This window comes from Tenrec ecaudatus, chromosome 2, assembly GCF_050624435.1.
Source record: "Tenrec ecaudatus isolate mTenEca1 chromosome 2, mTenEca1.hap1, whole genome shotgun sequence".
In the NCBI taxonomy this organism is placed as follows: Eukaryota; Metazoa; Chordata; class Mammalia; order Afrosoricida; family Tenrecidae; genus Tenrec; species Tenrec ecaudatus.
This window is the reverse complement of record NC_134531.1, coordinates 201,008,747-201,026,578: the sequence shown is the minus strand read 5'-3', so window position 1 is coordinate 201,026,578 and position 17,832 is coordinate 201,008,747. Positions and strand designations below refer to the sequence as shown.

The 17,832-nt window shown below is 38.3% G+C and overlaps 1 protein-coding gene across 1 annotated transcript; it reads right to left on the bottom strand.

Moving 5' to 3' along the window:
- Positions 1 to 13,639: 13,639 nt before the first annotated feature.
- LOC142440422 (olfactory receptor 14K1-like) lies at positions 13,640 to 14,602 on the bottom strand. The gene has a single exon (XM_075542869.1). It carries the CDS (start codon positions 14,600 to 14,602, stop codon positions 13,640 to 13,642), a length of 963 nt encoding a protein of 320 aa, XP_075398984.1.
- Between the last annotated feature and the right edge of the window lie 3,230 nt (positions 14,603 to 17,832).

Sequence of the window (17,832 nt, the reverse complement as noted above, 5' to 3'; positions counted from 1 at the left end):
AATCTTGCTTTATGGCCTAACATGAGATGGTTCTATGTGCAATGGGAAATGCTGGGCACTGTACTGTTGTTGAATGGAATATTTTGTATGTGTCTAGGAAATTGAGTTGTTTGACCACATTCTTTACTTCTTTTGAATCTTTATTAAGTTTCTTGACTGATGATCTGTGTTTCCTTGAGAGTGGTGTATTGATGCCTCCTAAAAATATTGTTGAGCTGTCTTTTTCTCACTGCAAGTCTATGTGAATTTCATTAATTTATATCTAGGTTCTTTCATTAGGACATATATGTGTAGTATGGCTATATTTTCTTGATCTGTTGTTCCTGTAATCATTATGTAGTACCCATTTTTGCCTCTCATTATGTTGTTTGGCTTTAAGTGTATTTTTTCATAGTTTATTGTTGTCACACCTGCTTTTGAATTTTGCCGTTCACTTTATATGCCTTTGTCCAGTCTTAATGCTTAGTCTGTTTTAGTCTTTGTGTTTGAGGTGTATTTCTTGGAGGCAGCATATCAGTGGGTCATATTTCCTTTCCCGTCTGCTATTCTCTGATATGTTTAATGTATTAATCTTCAGTTAGAAGACTGATACGTTAAGTTTTTTGGCGGGGAGTTGTAATTTTGACTTGTAGTGTGTGTGTTGTGGATACTGCTTTCAGTTTATTGGCTTTGTGAGGCATAATATATGTTGGTCACAGGTTTGTCTGTTGTTGCCATGGATTTTTTTGGTCAGAGTACTTCATTTAGTAATTTTTGTAGTACTAAATTGTCTTGCTTTTACAAATTCCTTTAATTTCTTATTTGTCCAGAATTACTTTTAATTCTCCCTCATTTTTGAGTGATAACTTTTCTGAATACAAACTTTCTGGCTTACAGGATTTTTTTCCTTAAAGACTTTATATATGTTGTTCAATTCTTTTCTTACCTGAGTGGTTTGAACTGAAAAAAAAAACAGTTATTGTTCTAAATGTTGCCAGTTTGTACACATTTATTTTTCCCCTGGCTGCTCTCAGAATTCATTCCTTATCTTTACTATTGGAGAGATTGACTACAAGATATTTCATCTTTCTTTTGGGGACCATCCTGATTGTGGCTTTCTCAGTTTCTTATAGAGTTGTGTTTCCATCTTTTAGACAGTTAAGAACATTTCCCCCAGGGCTGCTTGGACTATTCCCTCTGTGGATTGTGTATTTAAGTTTTGTTTATTTCTTTTTCTTCTGTAATCTCTCAAAATCATAAGACGCTGAATTTTTTTTGTTTTGGTTGTGTTTCTTCTTCATATTCTGGATTCTCTGTACAACATAAATTGAGCCCCACATGATTCTGAGGGGTTTTCTTTCAGCCTCCTTTGAAATTTATGTTAGTTGGAGTTGCTTAGAGATTGGAGTCAAAAGATGTGTCCTCAAGTTCACTAGTCCAGGCGTCAATTCTATTTCTCTCCTCTTTTATACTATTGCATAATTCTGTAATATTTAGTGTTCAGTTTCTGAGTTTCTGTTTGAATTATCCTTATAAGGCTTCTAATGCAATTTTTAGATTTTCTATTATTCCATTTTTCTGTAATTCTCTTTCTTTCATCTGGTGAACACACACAATCATTTTTAAGAATTGCTTTTTTGATAATTCCATTGTGTGCTCAATTTCTGCGATTTCATTTAGGTCTGGATGTTGTTCAATGATGTGTGCTTATTTCTCTTTGTATGTATGCTAATAAGTTTGTGGTTTCCTTGACATCTTGGTATAGTTGTTAAGGTTGGATTACTAGAATGAATTGTATGCAGGTAATTAACTCTGTGGCATGGTATAGTAAAGGAAAAGCAGACATTTTAGAATATTTTAGGTAGCAGTAGAATAGTCATTAAGTAGGGGAAACATGGATGATAATGATAACAGAAGTGAAAATAATAGAGGAAAATGGAAACAATCAGGTAATGTTAACTTAAGAATTATATATTTTTTAAAGAATGAATGAAAGGGTGGTACTAATTGGAAAACAAATATTACAGTAATAGTACAAGGTTTATTTCTAAGAAAGGGGAAAAGTGAGAAAGAGTATACCAAAGGTAAAAAAAGCGTGGGGGATAAGAAGAAAGAACTACTAATAATGGTTAAGGTCAAAAAACTATGCCTGAGTGACTTCTGGCAAGATGGCGATGGAGCAACACATACCAGAGGGACTCCACAGAGTTCAGCCCAGGAGAGTTGCTTAGAAGGAAATTCAACTCTGTTGGAATTCAGGAGGAGCATTATAAAGATAAGTAGGCAGAAATTCATGGGGTTTTGTGGGGCTGGGGGCATTTGGCTTACCTCAGTGGAAGCCAGTTGGGATTGACCTTGACCCCGCCACTGTCTCTGCTGGAGTCGGGACCATTTGGAGCCTGTAGGGTGACTTGGTCTCAACACAGCCACAGGGTGCTGCCACCTGGTCTTGGAAGATTGTGCAGGGGCCTTTTACAAACACAACAGCTTATTGCTGCCTCCTAGGAGCAGGGACTAAACCCCTGCAGCTCCACTGGTGGGGATCTTGACTCAGCTACATTGTTGCTTTGTTTCCATCTCTTCATTATATCCCCTCCTCCCCTGCCCCCCACAAGCTCAGCAGGCTTGCTTTTTAAATTTTTTCCTCCTCCTTGTCTCATTTTTGGTCTCTCACACTCTACTGATAACGTCCAGACCACTCCCCTTAGCCTAAGGCATTTATGCCTGCACCACACCCAGCTAGGTATCAGCAGAAACTATGGAGAAGAAGAGAGAATGGAGTAACAAGTTCCATAAATTGAAGGAAAGCAATGTAAACCCAAGAATACTCTACCCAGCCAAATTATCAATCAAGATAGATGGAGAAGAGTCTTCCCACAAAAGGAAAAACTCAAAGAATACGTTCGAAGAAACCCAGCCCTACAAAAGATCCATGCCGACCCAGAATGGGCAGAAGAACACTAACCAAGCATAAATAAGAGACTGCCACATAGAACAACCTCAGCCAGAGAGCACCAAAGAGAAAACAGACCCTGAAATAGCATTGGCTTAAGGGTGGAAAGACGTCAAGAATGATGCACACACACACAAACACACACACACACGCACATGCAAAACACTAATGAGAAAGGAAAGTAGCAAAACACAAAAGGTATAAAATGGCATCAGAGAGTCCGCAGATGGAGATAATTACCCTGAAAATCAATGGTCTGAATGAACTCAAGGATTAAAAGACTGAGACAAGCAGTCTGGCTTAGAAAACATGTCCCATGAATCTGCTGCCACCAGGAGACACATCTCAAGGCTACAGACAAAGATAGGCTCCGAATCAAAGGCTGGAGAAGGGAATACCAAGCAAACAGAAATTCAAAAAAGCAGGGGTTGTAATCCTAATCTCAGATAAAATTGACCTCAAAGTGCAAACCATAAAAACAGATAAGGAGGGACACCATATAATGCTCAAGAGAATTGTAGACAAAAAACCACTAAGCATTCTAAACATATAGTCCCCGAATGAGTGACCTGCTGAATATATCAACCAAACGCTCCAAAAGATGAAAAAAGAAATGATAGCCTCAAAAATATACTGGGTGATTTCAATACAATGCTCTCTGAGAAAGATAAATCACAGGGAAAGAAACTAAACAAGGAGGCTAGAGATCTAAACACTACAAATAGAAAATTTGACCTGATAGATGTCACAGAGTTTTTCACCCAAATACAAAGTAATTCACATTCTTTTCAAGCATGCATGGCATATATTTGAAGATAGACCAAAGGCTGGGGTATAAGATGAATATACATACATTTAAGCACATTGATATCATAATGGCCTCTCTCTTTGACCACTGTGCCATAAGGCTGAAAATCAACAAAAGGAAGATGAAGTAAACAAGAGCAAACAATTGGAGGATAAATAACTCTCTACTGCAAAATGAGTGCATACTGGCACAGATCAGATGAAATTAGGAAATTTCTAGACACCCATGAGAATGAGCACACGACATACCAAATATTATGGGACACAGCAAAGGCAGTTATCAGAGGAAGTTTCATAGCAATACATGCACACCTGAGAAAGTAATAGAGACTCATGATTGATATGCTGGCTAAAAATTTACAACTAGAGCAGAGTCATCAGGACAATCATACTAATAGTAAAAGTAAAGCAAATATAAAAATCAGGGCTGAGATTCAGGAGAGGAAAAATAAGAAAACTATGGGGAAAATGCTGCTAAAAGTTGGTTCTTTGAAAGGATAAACAGAATCGACAGACCGTTGGCAAACCTAACAAAGGAAAGGAGGGAACAAATTTCAATAGCAAAAATAAGGGATGAAAGAGGGGACATTGCAACTGACCTTAATGAAATCAAAAGGATAATTACACAGTACTACAAAGGATTGTACTCCAATGAATTAAAAAATTTGGAAGATATAGACAAATTCTTGGAAAAACAAACCCTCCCTGGACTATCCCCAGGGGACATCAAGAATCTCAACAGACCCATATAAATAGAAGAAATAGACAAAGTTATCAAGAGATTACCAACAACAGAAAGAGGGAGATATTGGAAACAAAATCCAAAGGGTTATTCAAAAAACACACGCTACCAAGTCCATGCCAATTCACTGCAAGTTTCCCTTTTTACAGATAAGCCAGGTGCTAGGGAATTCCTAATTCTCTTGAATTCAGATGTGATTTTGGTTTTTTTTTTTATTCCCCCCGCTCCCTATTATTATTATTACCCTTTTGCCAAGCTTTGGCCAAAAGGCATTTGGAAGTTAGGTCACTAAAAACTGCTACTCCAGTCATTTCCAAGACCAATCAAAAGGGTTCTTAGGTGCAGCCTGTGTCATCTGCCTCCTGTCTCCAAAAAATGGAAAGGCCCATACACCAGGCTACTTACATCCCCGACACAGACATGTGTTCATGTCTGCACAGCCAAGGATTCCAATTCCCCTAGAGTTGGCTGCATTCAGATTGAGCCACAAAATTGGGTCCCCTCCCCTTCAAACATCCTGGCGAGACCATACACAGCTGGTGGTCCCCTCCAAAATTCCCATTGAGGCCACCCATTTGCTGGTAACCCTAATGCCTGACTTTACCTGAGGCCATCGGGTTTTGGATCTCTAATGCCTGGTTTGTTTTCTAGAAAATGTGCTGGGCCTGGCTAGCAGTTAACGGCTTCATCCAGCAGCACCAAGGACAGAGGCTTCTGTCTGAGACTGGGTTACAGAGGACTGGAATCTCTGGTTAAAGACTTCAGGACGCTGGCTTTCTAATAACCTCCTCTGTTTGTTTTCTAGATGGACAACCAGGTGTCCATTCACAGGGAAATGTATTTGTACCTCATCCTGTATAACCTGTCTAGATTTCACCCACAGGCACTAAAGAAGCAGAAACTAGTGGCCTTCTGCATTTCAATCTGGCCTTAGTACTTTCCAGATGATGGGGAACCCTGTCAAAAATATTGTACCCTCTTCTACCCTGCTCCAATACAGCTGGAAATTTTTTGGGGAAGGGAATGGGAAAGTGGGCTGAAATCCCCTAGGTTTAGGCATCTTTCCTCTTGAATAAACAGCAACGACCTTTGTTCAAATGTATCAAATAACCTATAAAGGGTCCAATGTCTGAATGCCTCTCAGGCCCTAGCCTGATTGCATTGCTCTCTGTCACTAAACCTATACAATATGCAAAGGAAGCAGTCCCTTCAAAATTCTACCTCTGGTAGAGACAGATGGAGAATTTGGCTCTCCGATGATTACTAAGACTTTCACCCTAATTGAATTCAAGCAGATATTAAGGACGACCTAAGCGGCTACTCAGATCATCCCGAATAGTACATAGATACATTTTAGCACCTCACCCTGGCTTATGACTTGGCATGGAAGGGCGTAATGATCATTGTAGGACAGACTATAACATACTTTAAGAAAGAGTGAGTACTAAAGGAAGTTGAGAAATTTGTAGGTGTTTAAGTATTGCCAATGTTTAACAATTTAAGTATGTGCCAATATTTAACTTTTACAATAGGGACAGTGGGCAAGAGGCTCTGACTCAGGACAAGGAGTGAATAAAAGATGCTAGGCACGTGTAGGTATCAGTGGATATAGATAATCAGCACCCATCTGCTGCCTCCCAGTTGCCGAAGACCCCTGCCCAGGGTACAAAGTCCCATGTGTCGACATTTGTGCTACTGGATGAAGGATTGCTTTAATAGAAGTAGGCCATCTTGAGGGCCATGTGATCACTTTTTTCATTGTAAACAATGAAAAACATTCTATCATTATAAACAAACTGGCCACTGGCAGTGCTATGTTCTATGGAGAAGTCCCAAGAGGAGAAGGCACTGCTGATGAGTCTGCAATGCTAACCGAAGACTGAAGCAGTCCAGCTGGATGGCACATCAGCAAAACATTCCTATTTCTGGCCCGGAACCCTGGTTGTTCATGGCTGTTTGCAGGAAGACCAGTACATTTTTTCCCACTTGGTGCTCTCTACTCTCACCTAACTTCCTTCCTCAGACTTCCAAGACGCCTTGACACTTATCATCTCCACTGTGCTTGGAGACCTCAATCCTAAGGGTAAGTAGAGATAATTAACCACCACTTACAAGTGATCCTCAGGAAATTGACACAAGAGACTGAGATGAACAGGAAAGATGCAGTGCCAATAGCTCTGTTAGATCTCAGAATTGCCCCATGGCACGCTACATGTTTATACCGCTATTAAGTTTTATATGAGTAGCCTTTCCTCCTAACAGAGCCAGATGCAGATTATAAAGGATCCTTAATACAGCAATATGCCATCAGAGTTTCCCAATGGCAGGAAAAATTCCATCAATATGGGTTTATCCAAGTTCAAGGTGGGGGGGGACTACCCCCTTTGTGCCTTCCTGAAGACCCAATTCTTATGAAAACTTGAAAGGATGGATCTCCTCATTCTGAGCTCCAGCTACTCCGAAAGGGGCCTGTCTCAGTAATTCTCTCTACCCCTCCCACTGTTAAAGTTCCAGGACAAAGTGTGGGATCCACCATTAATGGGTAAAGCTGTGGAAGCCATTGGAACTGGGTTCCTCAGAATCAGATCAAACAAAGCAAGGTAAGTACACATGTGCACTGTTAGAGGACCTTAAGGTGATATTTCCTTGGAATCCTGAGATAAATAAGAGCTCTGCAGAAAACTTTACCTCAAAACCGCAACAGTCTTTAAACTAGTAAAGGCTATGACATATTCCTGTGTTCAAAGTACCATATATATTCGAGTCTAAGCCGATCTGAATATCAGCTGAGGCACCTAGTTTTACCACAAAAACCTAAATTGTTCACCTGTTTTGCCTCTTCCAGAGGCCATGAGATTACAAATGACCCTGAGCTAATGTGTCATTCCCCCAAATCACCCATGTCGGGATCACCTCAACCCCATCCACCAGGGGCCCTGAAGTGGATGGCAACCATTCCTAATAGAGCAGGAAAGATGTGCACCCAAAGCCGCACTTCTTGTCCATTTGTCATCTGGAAGTAGCCATGATTGTCTCTGCCCAGTGCCCTCCAATGATTTGGGTCCAGAATAAGGAAAAGGGGGGCTATCTCCCCAAAATGCCTGTGCTAGCCGAAATTGGCCGAACAGGCCACAATAAAAAGTTTGCAGGGCAGTGAGGCACCTATCAGATCCCTATGGGAACTCCAAACTGGGCCCACATCTAATGCTAGGTACCAGCCACATTACATGACACAGGTGCATCCAAACTCAGTCAAAAAGGTTGGCCAACCCCTTCAGCCATGCCTCCCCAGCCAGGGGGATAGGAGGGAATAAAGGCAGGCCGCCCTCTCTTCTCTTGTTCCGGTGCTCTCTGGGAGGGTGGGGACGCATGCGCCGCCCGCACCCTCTCAGGAGTAAGCTTGACCTCTCTCTTGGCCTCTGGGAACGTCAGTACACATGGTTTCATTCTCCTGCTCTGGCATTATTTTCACACGCTTTTTTCTCACTCCCCTGAAGTGACCTTTAAACTTCTGAACGTTCCCACTGTCCCAGCCAGGTGGCCTTGCACACTTTACAGGAATACCATGTACTTTTGAGACTGTAATACCTGAAACTTCCCCTTACCTCATAAACCTTACTTGGATTTAAAAAGTGCTTCTGCAGTGTTAATTCTTTAAGTATTGAGAGGAAGAAGGGAGTTCAATCACCCCCAGAAACCCTCTATGTGGCTCCCTACATCTCTAAAAAGATAAAGGCTAGTGTTGTTATCTCTGACTTACTAGTAAAACTTCTATGAAAGTGCAGGAATCAGAAGAGGGAAATGGTAGTCATTTGCTGGAGTGAAGACACTCCTTGTATTTCTGGCATGGCTTAAAATTAAAAAAAAAATTTTTTCTACCCAGTAAAGAAGAACATTTTACAATTGGAAAAATTTCATAAGATCCATGGGGGTACTTAGCTTGATTCTACCATCTCCAAACCTGTATGTGTATGTGTGTGTGTGTGTGTGTGTGTGTGTGTGTGTGTGTGTGTTGTAGGTGGAGGTGAAGAGGGGGTGGAGGGGTTAATTTCTAGAAGAAAGGTGTTATGCACTAGAGAGCCTGAGATATAGTCCCAGAAAGCTGTTTTGTTTTGATTTTTACTATTTGTTCATTTTGCGTGTTTTTCCTGCATATAATGACCAGTTGTCAGTTAATGGCATATCGCCAATGTCTCTTTATAATGCGTAAATAAAAACACGTTATGTTAGTCTAGATTGATTAGAGAAACAATTTCATAGACATTAAAATGTGTATAAGATTTATATCAAAGACTAATTGTATACTAAGAAAAAAACCCCAAACCAGTCTACACCAAGTCCATAAGTCTGATATTAGCCCATAAACCCGATATCAGTCTACAAATTACTCTTCAGACTCATATGACACATGCATTGATGCCGAATGAAGGAAGATCACAGGACAGTGGGTGGAAAGTCTTGTGCATCCAGTGGTGTTGGAAGCATCTCGGTATTTGCATGGGTCACCACGTGGCTCCTCCGGCTCCAGGGCTGTAGCTCCATCTGTGTAGCTCCATGTGTCTTGTAAGCAGGAAGACGAAACAGAGTGTGGGTCTGACCTCCAGTGAGCTATTTATCTCTGTAGTGCCTCAGACTGATTTCATCAAGCTGCAACTTGATTGACAGGCTATACTTTACCCCTTCACTCTTAATACTCTCAATATTATATAGATAATTATATAGAGAATAAATGTAATATAATATATAGCACCGGATTATATTACTACCACACAGCCTAAAGGAGGAATTTCTGTGGTATTTAGGTTCCTGAGTATCCCTTCTCCTCTTTCATCAGACTAACTCAACACTGGTTTTTGTGATTGCAGAAGTCAAGTAGAGTAGATTTGTGAAATAGAAGGTGGCCCTCTAGCCATCTAAAAAAATCTTTTCCCTGGCATGTGTCTCAGGGTACAATAGAGGTCCCATATCTAATATAATTTAAAGAGAATATTTCTTAAGTCTTGAAGGAGACAAAGACAACACAAAGACACAGGCACATCATCTGGACAAAGTTGGTTACCAACACGAGGATGAAATGGCATCCAAGTTTCACCAATGAGACTCAAGATATATTGGGTATAGGGGTGGTAAAGAAACTGTCATGAAGGCATGATTGGTGGCAGTTACAGATGGAAATATAGAAGCAGCAATGGGACCATGATTGGGACACGTACATTTTTAGATAGAAGGGCTCTCAAGGTTGGTCCAGGGCTTTCCAATCAAGGCAGTCAGAGGCAAACGAACAGGGCTTGACACAGGACCATTAGAGTGCCGGTGCTATACTCAGTACAGTGATGTCCATTAAGCACACACCTACGCAAGGCCCTAAGCGAGAGACTGCCCCTCCTGGTGGGGGAAATCCACTCTCCAAGGCCTTCTTTCTCGGGGTTACATTATTTACGTACTTGGTTAATGATAAGAAAGCACTAATTGGAGACCATCTATGGGGAATCCGCAAATGGATTTTAGGCTGTCACTGCCATGCATCAGCTTTTTGCCCTTCAGGGTGCTCAAAATTTAAGTTCTAAAATTTAGGATAGGAATTAGTGACTCATTAAAGTACATCTGTGTGGTATCTGTGGATAGATCTGGCAAGAATGCCTCTTCCCTCATCACTGCTGCAGCAAATGTGAACCGAGGTGGACATATCTGACCTCCTCTGGGTTTCTTATTACCAGGAGGCAGTGGTAAGACATGCCTTTACCTTAGCCTTCTTTACCCTAGTCCAATATCAACCATTCCTCCCACAGCACTCTATTTCTATGCTGGATTTGATCATTTGTTGTGAGGGGGATTCAGGGTAAATAGAGGGTCTCAAATTGTGGAAAACCCTCAACAAAATGGGTTGAAGTAGTGGATGAAACAACAGGTGTCAACATAGAAATGATTATTAAATTGGTCCAGAACTGAGCAGGGTTTCATTGGGTGCTTGTTTAAAAGAGCATTTTGGCTGTATTTTCTTCAAACAGATGTGCTTCTTCTTAAAGTTGCCCATAGCACTTTGGAGTTGCTTTCATCAAAACAATAATCCAAATTCATGAATTGCAAAAAAAAATTCATCAATTGTTTCCCTGTCTTCTATATTATTGATAAACCTTTGCAAGTATATGGAATGGGGTCAGGGAAATTACAGATTATAAAGTGCAATGTTTTAACACGCCGGTGAAGCAGTGAAAGCACGACCTCCTTCATGTCCAGTAGCTGTTGGAAGACAGTACTTATCCAACCAGCTCGAAGAGTTCCGTATTTGTGCCTTGCAGAGTAAGTGATACAAAACTATGCCAAAATTATTGAACAATGTCCTTAATACCACAGACAAGGAAACAGTTACTGAAGACAATTTGAAATCAATAGTATATTGATAGGAAGGTGTCCGAAATTCAAGATGGACTCCACTTAGAATTAGAGACATCATTACTGATTTCCGATGGATCTTGGCTGAAAGCAAAGAACACCTGAAAGATGTTTATTTGAATTTTATTGACTAAGTAAAGGCACTAGACAGTATAGATAATCAGAGGTAGTACATAGAGAAGCAAATCATCACACTTTATTATGGGCAGGTGGAATCTATCAAGAATCCGCTGTTAGAATAAAATAGTTTAAAATGAGGAAAGGTGTGTATCAGGCTTAGATCTTTTAACTGTATATATTCAATCTGTTTACTGAGAAAATAATCTGAGAAACTTGACTATATGAAGAACAATGTGACATCAGGATTAGAAGGAAGCTTACTAACCTGTGATGTGCTTATGATACATCCTTGCTGAATGCTAAAAGGACTTGATGCTCTTGATGATGAACATTCAACATCTGCAGGCTTTAGTTTAGAAAGACAGCTAAAATGCCCACAACTGGATCAAGAGATGGCATGCAAATAAACAACAGATTTAAATTTTCAAGGAATTACTTTCTCTTAACTCCACAGTAAAATTTTGGTTTATTAGGTAAGGGGCTGCAAAAAATATACCCATAAAATTTTTAATTTGTTGAAGTTCAAGGATGCTACTTAAAGGACTAAGGTGTTCCTGATCCAACCAATAGTATTTTCAGTAGTTTCATATCCATTTCAAAGCTGGACAGTGAATAAGAAAGAATACAACTGAGTTGATGTACTTGAATAATGTCTGGGAGGAATAATAAAAGCACCATTGACCACTCAGACAAACAAATCTAACTTGAAAGAAGTACAGCAAGTATGATCCTTAGAAGTAAAGATAGTGAGACTTCTGTCATGTATCTTGGATATATTATCAAGTGAGACCAGTACATCAGACTTGCTAAAATAGAGAATTAGCAAAAGATCAGATAGCCTTCAAGGCGATGGCTTGACCCAGTGACTATAGAAGTGAGCTCAAATAGAATAACTGTGAGGATGGGGTAGGACCAGGCGGTGCTCCATTCTGTTGTACATGGGTTCATAATGAGTTGGAATTCATTTGATACCACTTACCTACAGTAGCAACATTGTGTTTTAAATAAGATATACATAAAAATAAAGAAAAATAAAATTGCCACCTCTTGCTAAAGGAACTGAACAAAAAATGTGATAACTCTGAAGTTGCAATATTGAAGAGTCCTAAGGACAAAATGTTGCTCATTGCAAGAAACATAAAAAGTAAATGGAAGAAATACACATTCATTGTCCTACCAAGGACTGATCAATGTTTAACCATATTAAGAGAATAACCATATTATTGGTATTGAAAGAAGAGATCCAATCTGCATTGTAGGTATTCACAGAAAAGTTAAGATAGAATAGGGAAGTTACCTAACACTATCAATAATATTACATGCAAATAAAATGTGCTGAAGACAATTTTTAAAATGATTTTAAAATGATTGCACCAGAATTGCCAGAAATTCAAGTCAGATTCTGAAAAGTATGTGAAATTAGGGAAATCATTGCAGAAATTAGATGGAGCCTGACTGAGAGTAGAAAACATCTGAGATTTGTTTATTTACATTTTACTGTCTTTGAAAAGACATTTGATAGTTAAATAAATAAAACATTAGTTCCTTCCAACAAGTGGAATGTAAATGAAATGATGATACAACTAATTAGGATGAATTTAACCTAGGGATGAAAGGATAGTTCAACAGTACAAATCAATCAGTATTTGAACCTCATTAGCAGAACAAAGGAAAAACACGTGAACAAATATTTAAATAGATGCAGAAAAGGCATTTGAGAAACCCAAGAACTTCTCACAATAAAAACACTCCATAAAACAAGAATAGAAACAGAATCTCTCAGTATAATAAAGAAAAGTTAAGAAAATTTTTCATCTAACATCATATTTCATGGAAATTTTCCCACTTATATCAGAAATAAGAAAGAAATATTACATTCACAATTAAATAGATAGTAGTTGGCTACCATATCATACAGAAATAATAAGCTGCCTATACTCCTAGGAATTTATAATAGATAAATTAGAACTAACCTTCACACAAAAATATACAAATGAATGTCTATGATATTCCTAAACTAGAAATAAATTAATGTGTGATTGTTTTAACATACGACAGAATATGTACTAAAGGCTAAAAACAAACTATTGCTATATCCTACATCTTGGATACAAATCCTGAAAATTTGCTGAGTGAAAGATATTATATCAGGAGGTCATTGGCTACATAATTCCACTTCTAACTCATCCTTGAAATGACAAAGCCATACAGACAGAAAATAAATTAGGAGTTGTCAGCATTAAGTCATCATAACTGTGCAAGGGAGGTGTGTAGGAAGTGAGAAATCAGATGAGGGAGATTAAAGTGATGCTATGGTTGCCCAGCTCTTCTTTATGTTAAAATGATATAAAAAGGCATGCATATATACATTATATTAGTATCTATTTTCTTGTTTGGATATTGTACTATAGTACATAAAATACAATCTGAACCAGGGCCAATGGTACACAATATCAACTTTTCAAACTAGTTATGAATTTGTAATTTTTAATGATATAAATCTACTCAATTTAAAGTCAGCTTCCATATTTTTTTATTCTATCACTCTAACTGACACATATATAAGCTGGAAGTGGAGGTTGTAAGTTAAAAGAAATGTATTAAAATAGTTACCATAAGTCACAAAGTTGCAAAAACTATAAAAATTAGAGAATAACTCTATTGATTTTTCCATTGAACCAATACAGGTTTAATTTCCATAGAATATTAGACAATGCTACTTTGATTTCCTTGTTCCGTAAGCTGTATATTATGGGGTTCAATGATGGAGGTGCCACACAATAGAATACAGACACCACAAAATCAAGAAGATCTGGGTAATCAGGAATTGGTTTCAAATAGGCTATGACCGCTGTCATAAAAAATGTGGCGACAACTATGAGATGGGGCACACACGTGGAGAAGGCTTTTGATCGGCCTTGCAATGATGGCATTTTCAACACGATATTGAAAATAGAAATATATGAAAAACTAATGCAACCTACACACAAAAGTGCATACAGGACTCCGAGCACTACGGTGGCATGAATGACAATGTGTGTCTTAGAACACGAAATCTTCAATAAGGATGGCGCATCGCAGAAAAAATGTGCAAGTTTCCTGGATCCACAGAAAGATAAAGAGAAAGTCCCCGCTGAGTACAGGACTCCAAAGACACTTCCAGAAACCCAGGAGGCAGCTGCCATCTGCAAACAGAAGTCCTTGTTCATGAGGACCTCATAGTGCAGAGGGTGGCAGATGGCCACGTAGCGGTCATAGGACATGGCTGTGAGAAGGAAAAGTTCCGATCCAGACAAGTGAGTCACCAGCAATACCTGTAACACACATCCTGGCAGAGAAATGGTGCTCCTATGCGACAAAGAGTTCAAAATAAATTTTGGGAGTGTGATGGAAATGAGACACGCATCTAGGAAAGATAAATTCTTGAGGAAGAAGTACATGGGAGTATGAAGACCTTGGTCCAGGGTGACAACAAGGATAATGAGAAGATTTCCTGTGAGAGTCTCCAAGTAAATCAGCAGAAATAGGAAAGCATGTAGCATCTGAAGCTCTCTGGAGTTGGAGAACTCCATGAGGAAGAATTCCATCACGATTGTGTGGTTGCTCATGTCTCTTATTCTATTTCACTGACTGTTGGGTAGAGGAAGATAAGAACATACATGTGCCCATGCTAAGCCACCACACATTCAAATATTTTTCCTTTCTACAAGAATTCATTTGATATATATATCAAAATTTCACTGACTTAAGTTTTATACATTTCATAAACATAGCATAGATGAATCCTAAATTCATTTTGTGTCCCTAGGTGACACAAATGTTTTCCTGTAAACTTGTTTTCTAAATGCTGGTGGTTCAAATCGCTCCCTGGAAGAAAAGTCTGTAGATTTGCTGCTGCAAAGATTATAGGACAAAAAAAAAAAAAAGCCCCAGAACATCTCGAGAGCCATTCTACTCTGTGACACATGGGCGAACTATGATTCAGGATCTACTCAATGATAACAATATTTTTTGTTTTGTTTTAAATACATTTTAGATTTTTGTGATCCTCTTACATTGTGAGTTACATGCAGTCTCTAGGAAGCCCACAAGTTTAAAGTATTTTTAGTTTAAACATTTCCAAGTAGTGGAAATGTTGGCACTTAAGGATAAAGGTTTTCTGCTTCCAGTGGTCAGGCTGCCAAATTTGTGGATTGAATGGATAGAATTTATAGGGTTAGACAGGGAGGGCATGACATTTTTTAAAATTGTTGTTCCTAGTATATGTTAGAAGAGCTCTGGCACCGATAAATGAAAGCTCCCCACCGATAAATGAAAGGCTAACTGTTCACACCAGCCAACCTCTCCATGGGACAGGGATATGCCAGTCTATTTCAGAAAGCCCAACAGTCTTGGAGAGGTCATGGGTCAGTTGAACTACCCCTCTAGATTTGCTGTTAGTGATAAGTGACTCCATAGCAACATGTTTGATGGGTGTTAAAATATGATTTGGCACATGCCAAGTGACCAGATTAAAGAGAATATGTAAAACGTATTAATTTCGAGAATATTATAGGGTTGTGAATATAATCTGTATCTTTATAAAGTTAATCAGACCTGGGCCCTGCTCAATACTTGTCCTCCTAAAGTGATCACTGATGATTTGTTTGCTATGGCAAATTGGGGTGAATAACACAGAGAAAATAGCTTCTGGTATCTGAAAGGCTTGTCTTGAAACAAGCAGCCATCTCAGTGAGATGTCATGTAAATTCACACAGAAGTAGCCCTCCAGCACTAGTAAGCCAAGTGCTGTAAGTAATAAAATCCAATATCAGAAAGGGAATTGTAGTGGAGCTTCTGTACCTGGCTTACAGAAAACTATGGATTACAGTGATCCTCCAACATATTCAAACTTTATTGACTCCTTGGAACCATAGGCCAAAGAAGTCAATAGTCTTGCCCTCAGACAAAGTTCATTGAAAAGTGAATAACTGCAGGTATAATTAGGTTAAGGTTTAACCTATAATCCTTTGTGTTTTCTATTGACACATTTTTAATTTGTTCTAGCTTCTTTATCTTCTGTTTTCTCTCGGATTAAGGTTTTCTGTGTTTTATTTTGTTGATATAATTTGGGCTTTTAAATATTTTCTTATGACCTTCTTTCATTATATTTCTTCTAATATTAAACTCAGGATAAGTGAATCTATAAGAGAGTAATTAGATGTATAGTCTGTTCAGTTTAATGCAAGTCAGATTGGGGATCAAGGAGGAGCTAATAGTGGGTACAAAAATTAAGAAAATGTTTTAAAATGGAATGTAGTGATGATTTAAATATATTAAACTCTTCAATATATTCAAATCATTGAATTGTATGGTACATAAATAAAAGCTGTTAAAATTAATTTCATTATTCCATCACGTATGTATTTATGCATCTTGTTAAGGCTTCCATTTTTTTATCCTCTCTCCCCTATCATTCCCCTCTTGCTGTTCCCCACCCCATCTCTGCCCTCCTCCTTGTCATCACAGTCTTATCTATAAGTGTATGAACCACATTTCATCTTTTTTATTTTTTCTTAAAACAATGGTGATATTAAATATTTATCTTTGTAAGATTCACTGAGTCTGTTAAATATAATGTTGTCTAGTATTATCCGTGCATACGGTGTTTAAGAGGGTAACATTGTTTTATATTATTGCATAAGATTCCATAGTATGAATGGAATATAAAAAGACAGATTTACTGACTTTAAGAAATCTGTGTTTCCTACATAAACTGGGTTTTATGGCTGTCTTATCCATATGTGTTTGGCATTGCTATCAAGTTATATTTCAAAACATATTATAATTGACAATTAATTTTGATTCTATATAATCTAATATTTATTTTTTAAGATGTTAGATTAACCTTTTTATTGTAAATGTGCTTTACATGTAAAATCCTGCCCAGGTTAAAACATGCTGAGTACACAATCATGTTTGACTATCAGAAAAAACTATTTTAAGAATTACCCCACATTCAGTGATCAGACACAAGACCACAGTAAATAGTATGCAGCCAGAGATTGTGATGCTATAATTTCTAATCTTATTCTGAAAATCTCGATAAATTCAATTTTAAAAGTAATTAAATTGAATGATTTGAAATGATTTTAAATATCACATAAGTTTGCTCTTTTCCTGAAAACAAACTTTAAGTTTATCTTATTTGGATGTAATCTTTGTATCCAATCTTTGTATCAATTTTTCCATCCCTTCTACCCCACTCCCACAAGCACTGTTTCCCCTGCACTTGTCTGTCATTATCCAGACTCACCTGTAGGCTTAGAAATGTTAGTATTCTGCTCCTTCCAGTGCTCTGTGTTCATAGTTTTTCTACTATTCAGGACATGAGGGAGACAGTCACTGAAACATCATGTCAGAAGGCTTCCTTCTCTTGCAATTTTATGCCAACTGAAATCATTTTCTATTTGCTTCCTGGTGTCTTTGGGGGAAAATGGTGGACTGAGAGAACAACATGATTCTCTAGGGAAATATGAATGAAGGTTTATGAAATCTCATTAACCTGGCATGATCAATGGTACATATCCTTAGCATTAATAACCCACCTCACACTGTTGCTGAAATGCTATCATGCTGGTTCCGTAGTCTATCAGTGGGAAATGCAATTTCCTCTAGGCTTCACATAGAGTAAAAATAGCATAGAGTGTCCATTTTACTTTATTTCCTATGCTACTGAAATTCCTGAGAACAAGGTGAATATTGGGCTCATATATGTACAGATTTGAGGATGCCTAGATATTTTGATCTAACATTTTCTGCTAATGAATTCATGTATTGCCTACATTTTCCTTAATGT

Bases quoted from the DNA above. Each gene is read 5' to 3' on its own strand.
- LOC142440422 (XM_075542869.1), bottom strand. From the start codon at position 14,602: ATGAGCAACCACACAATCGTGATGGAATTCTTCCTCATGGAGTTCTCC.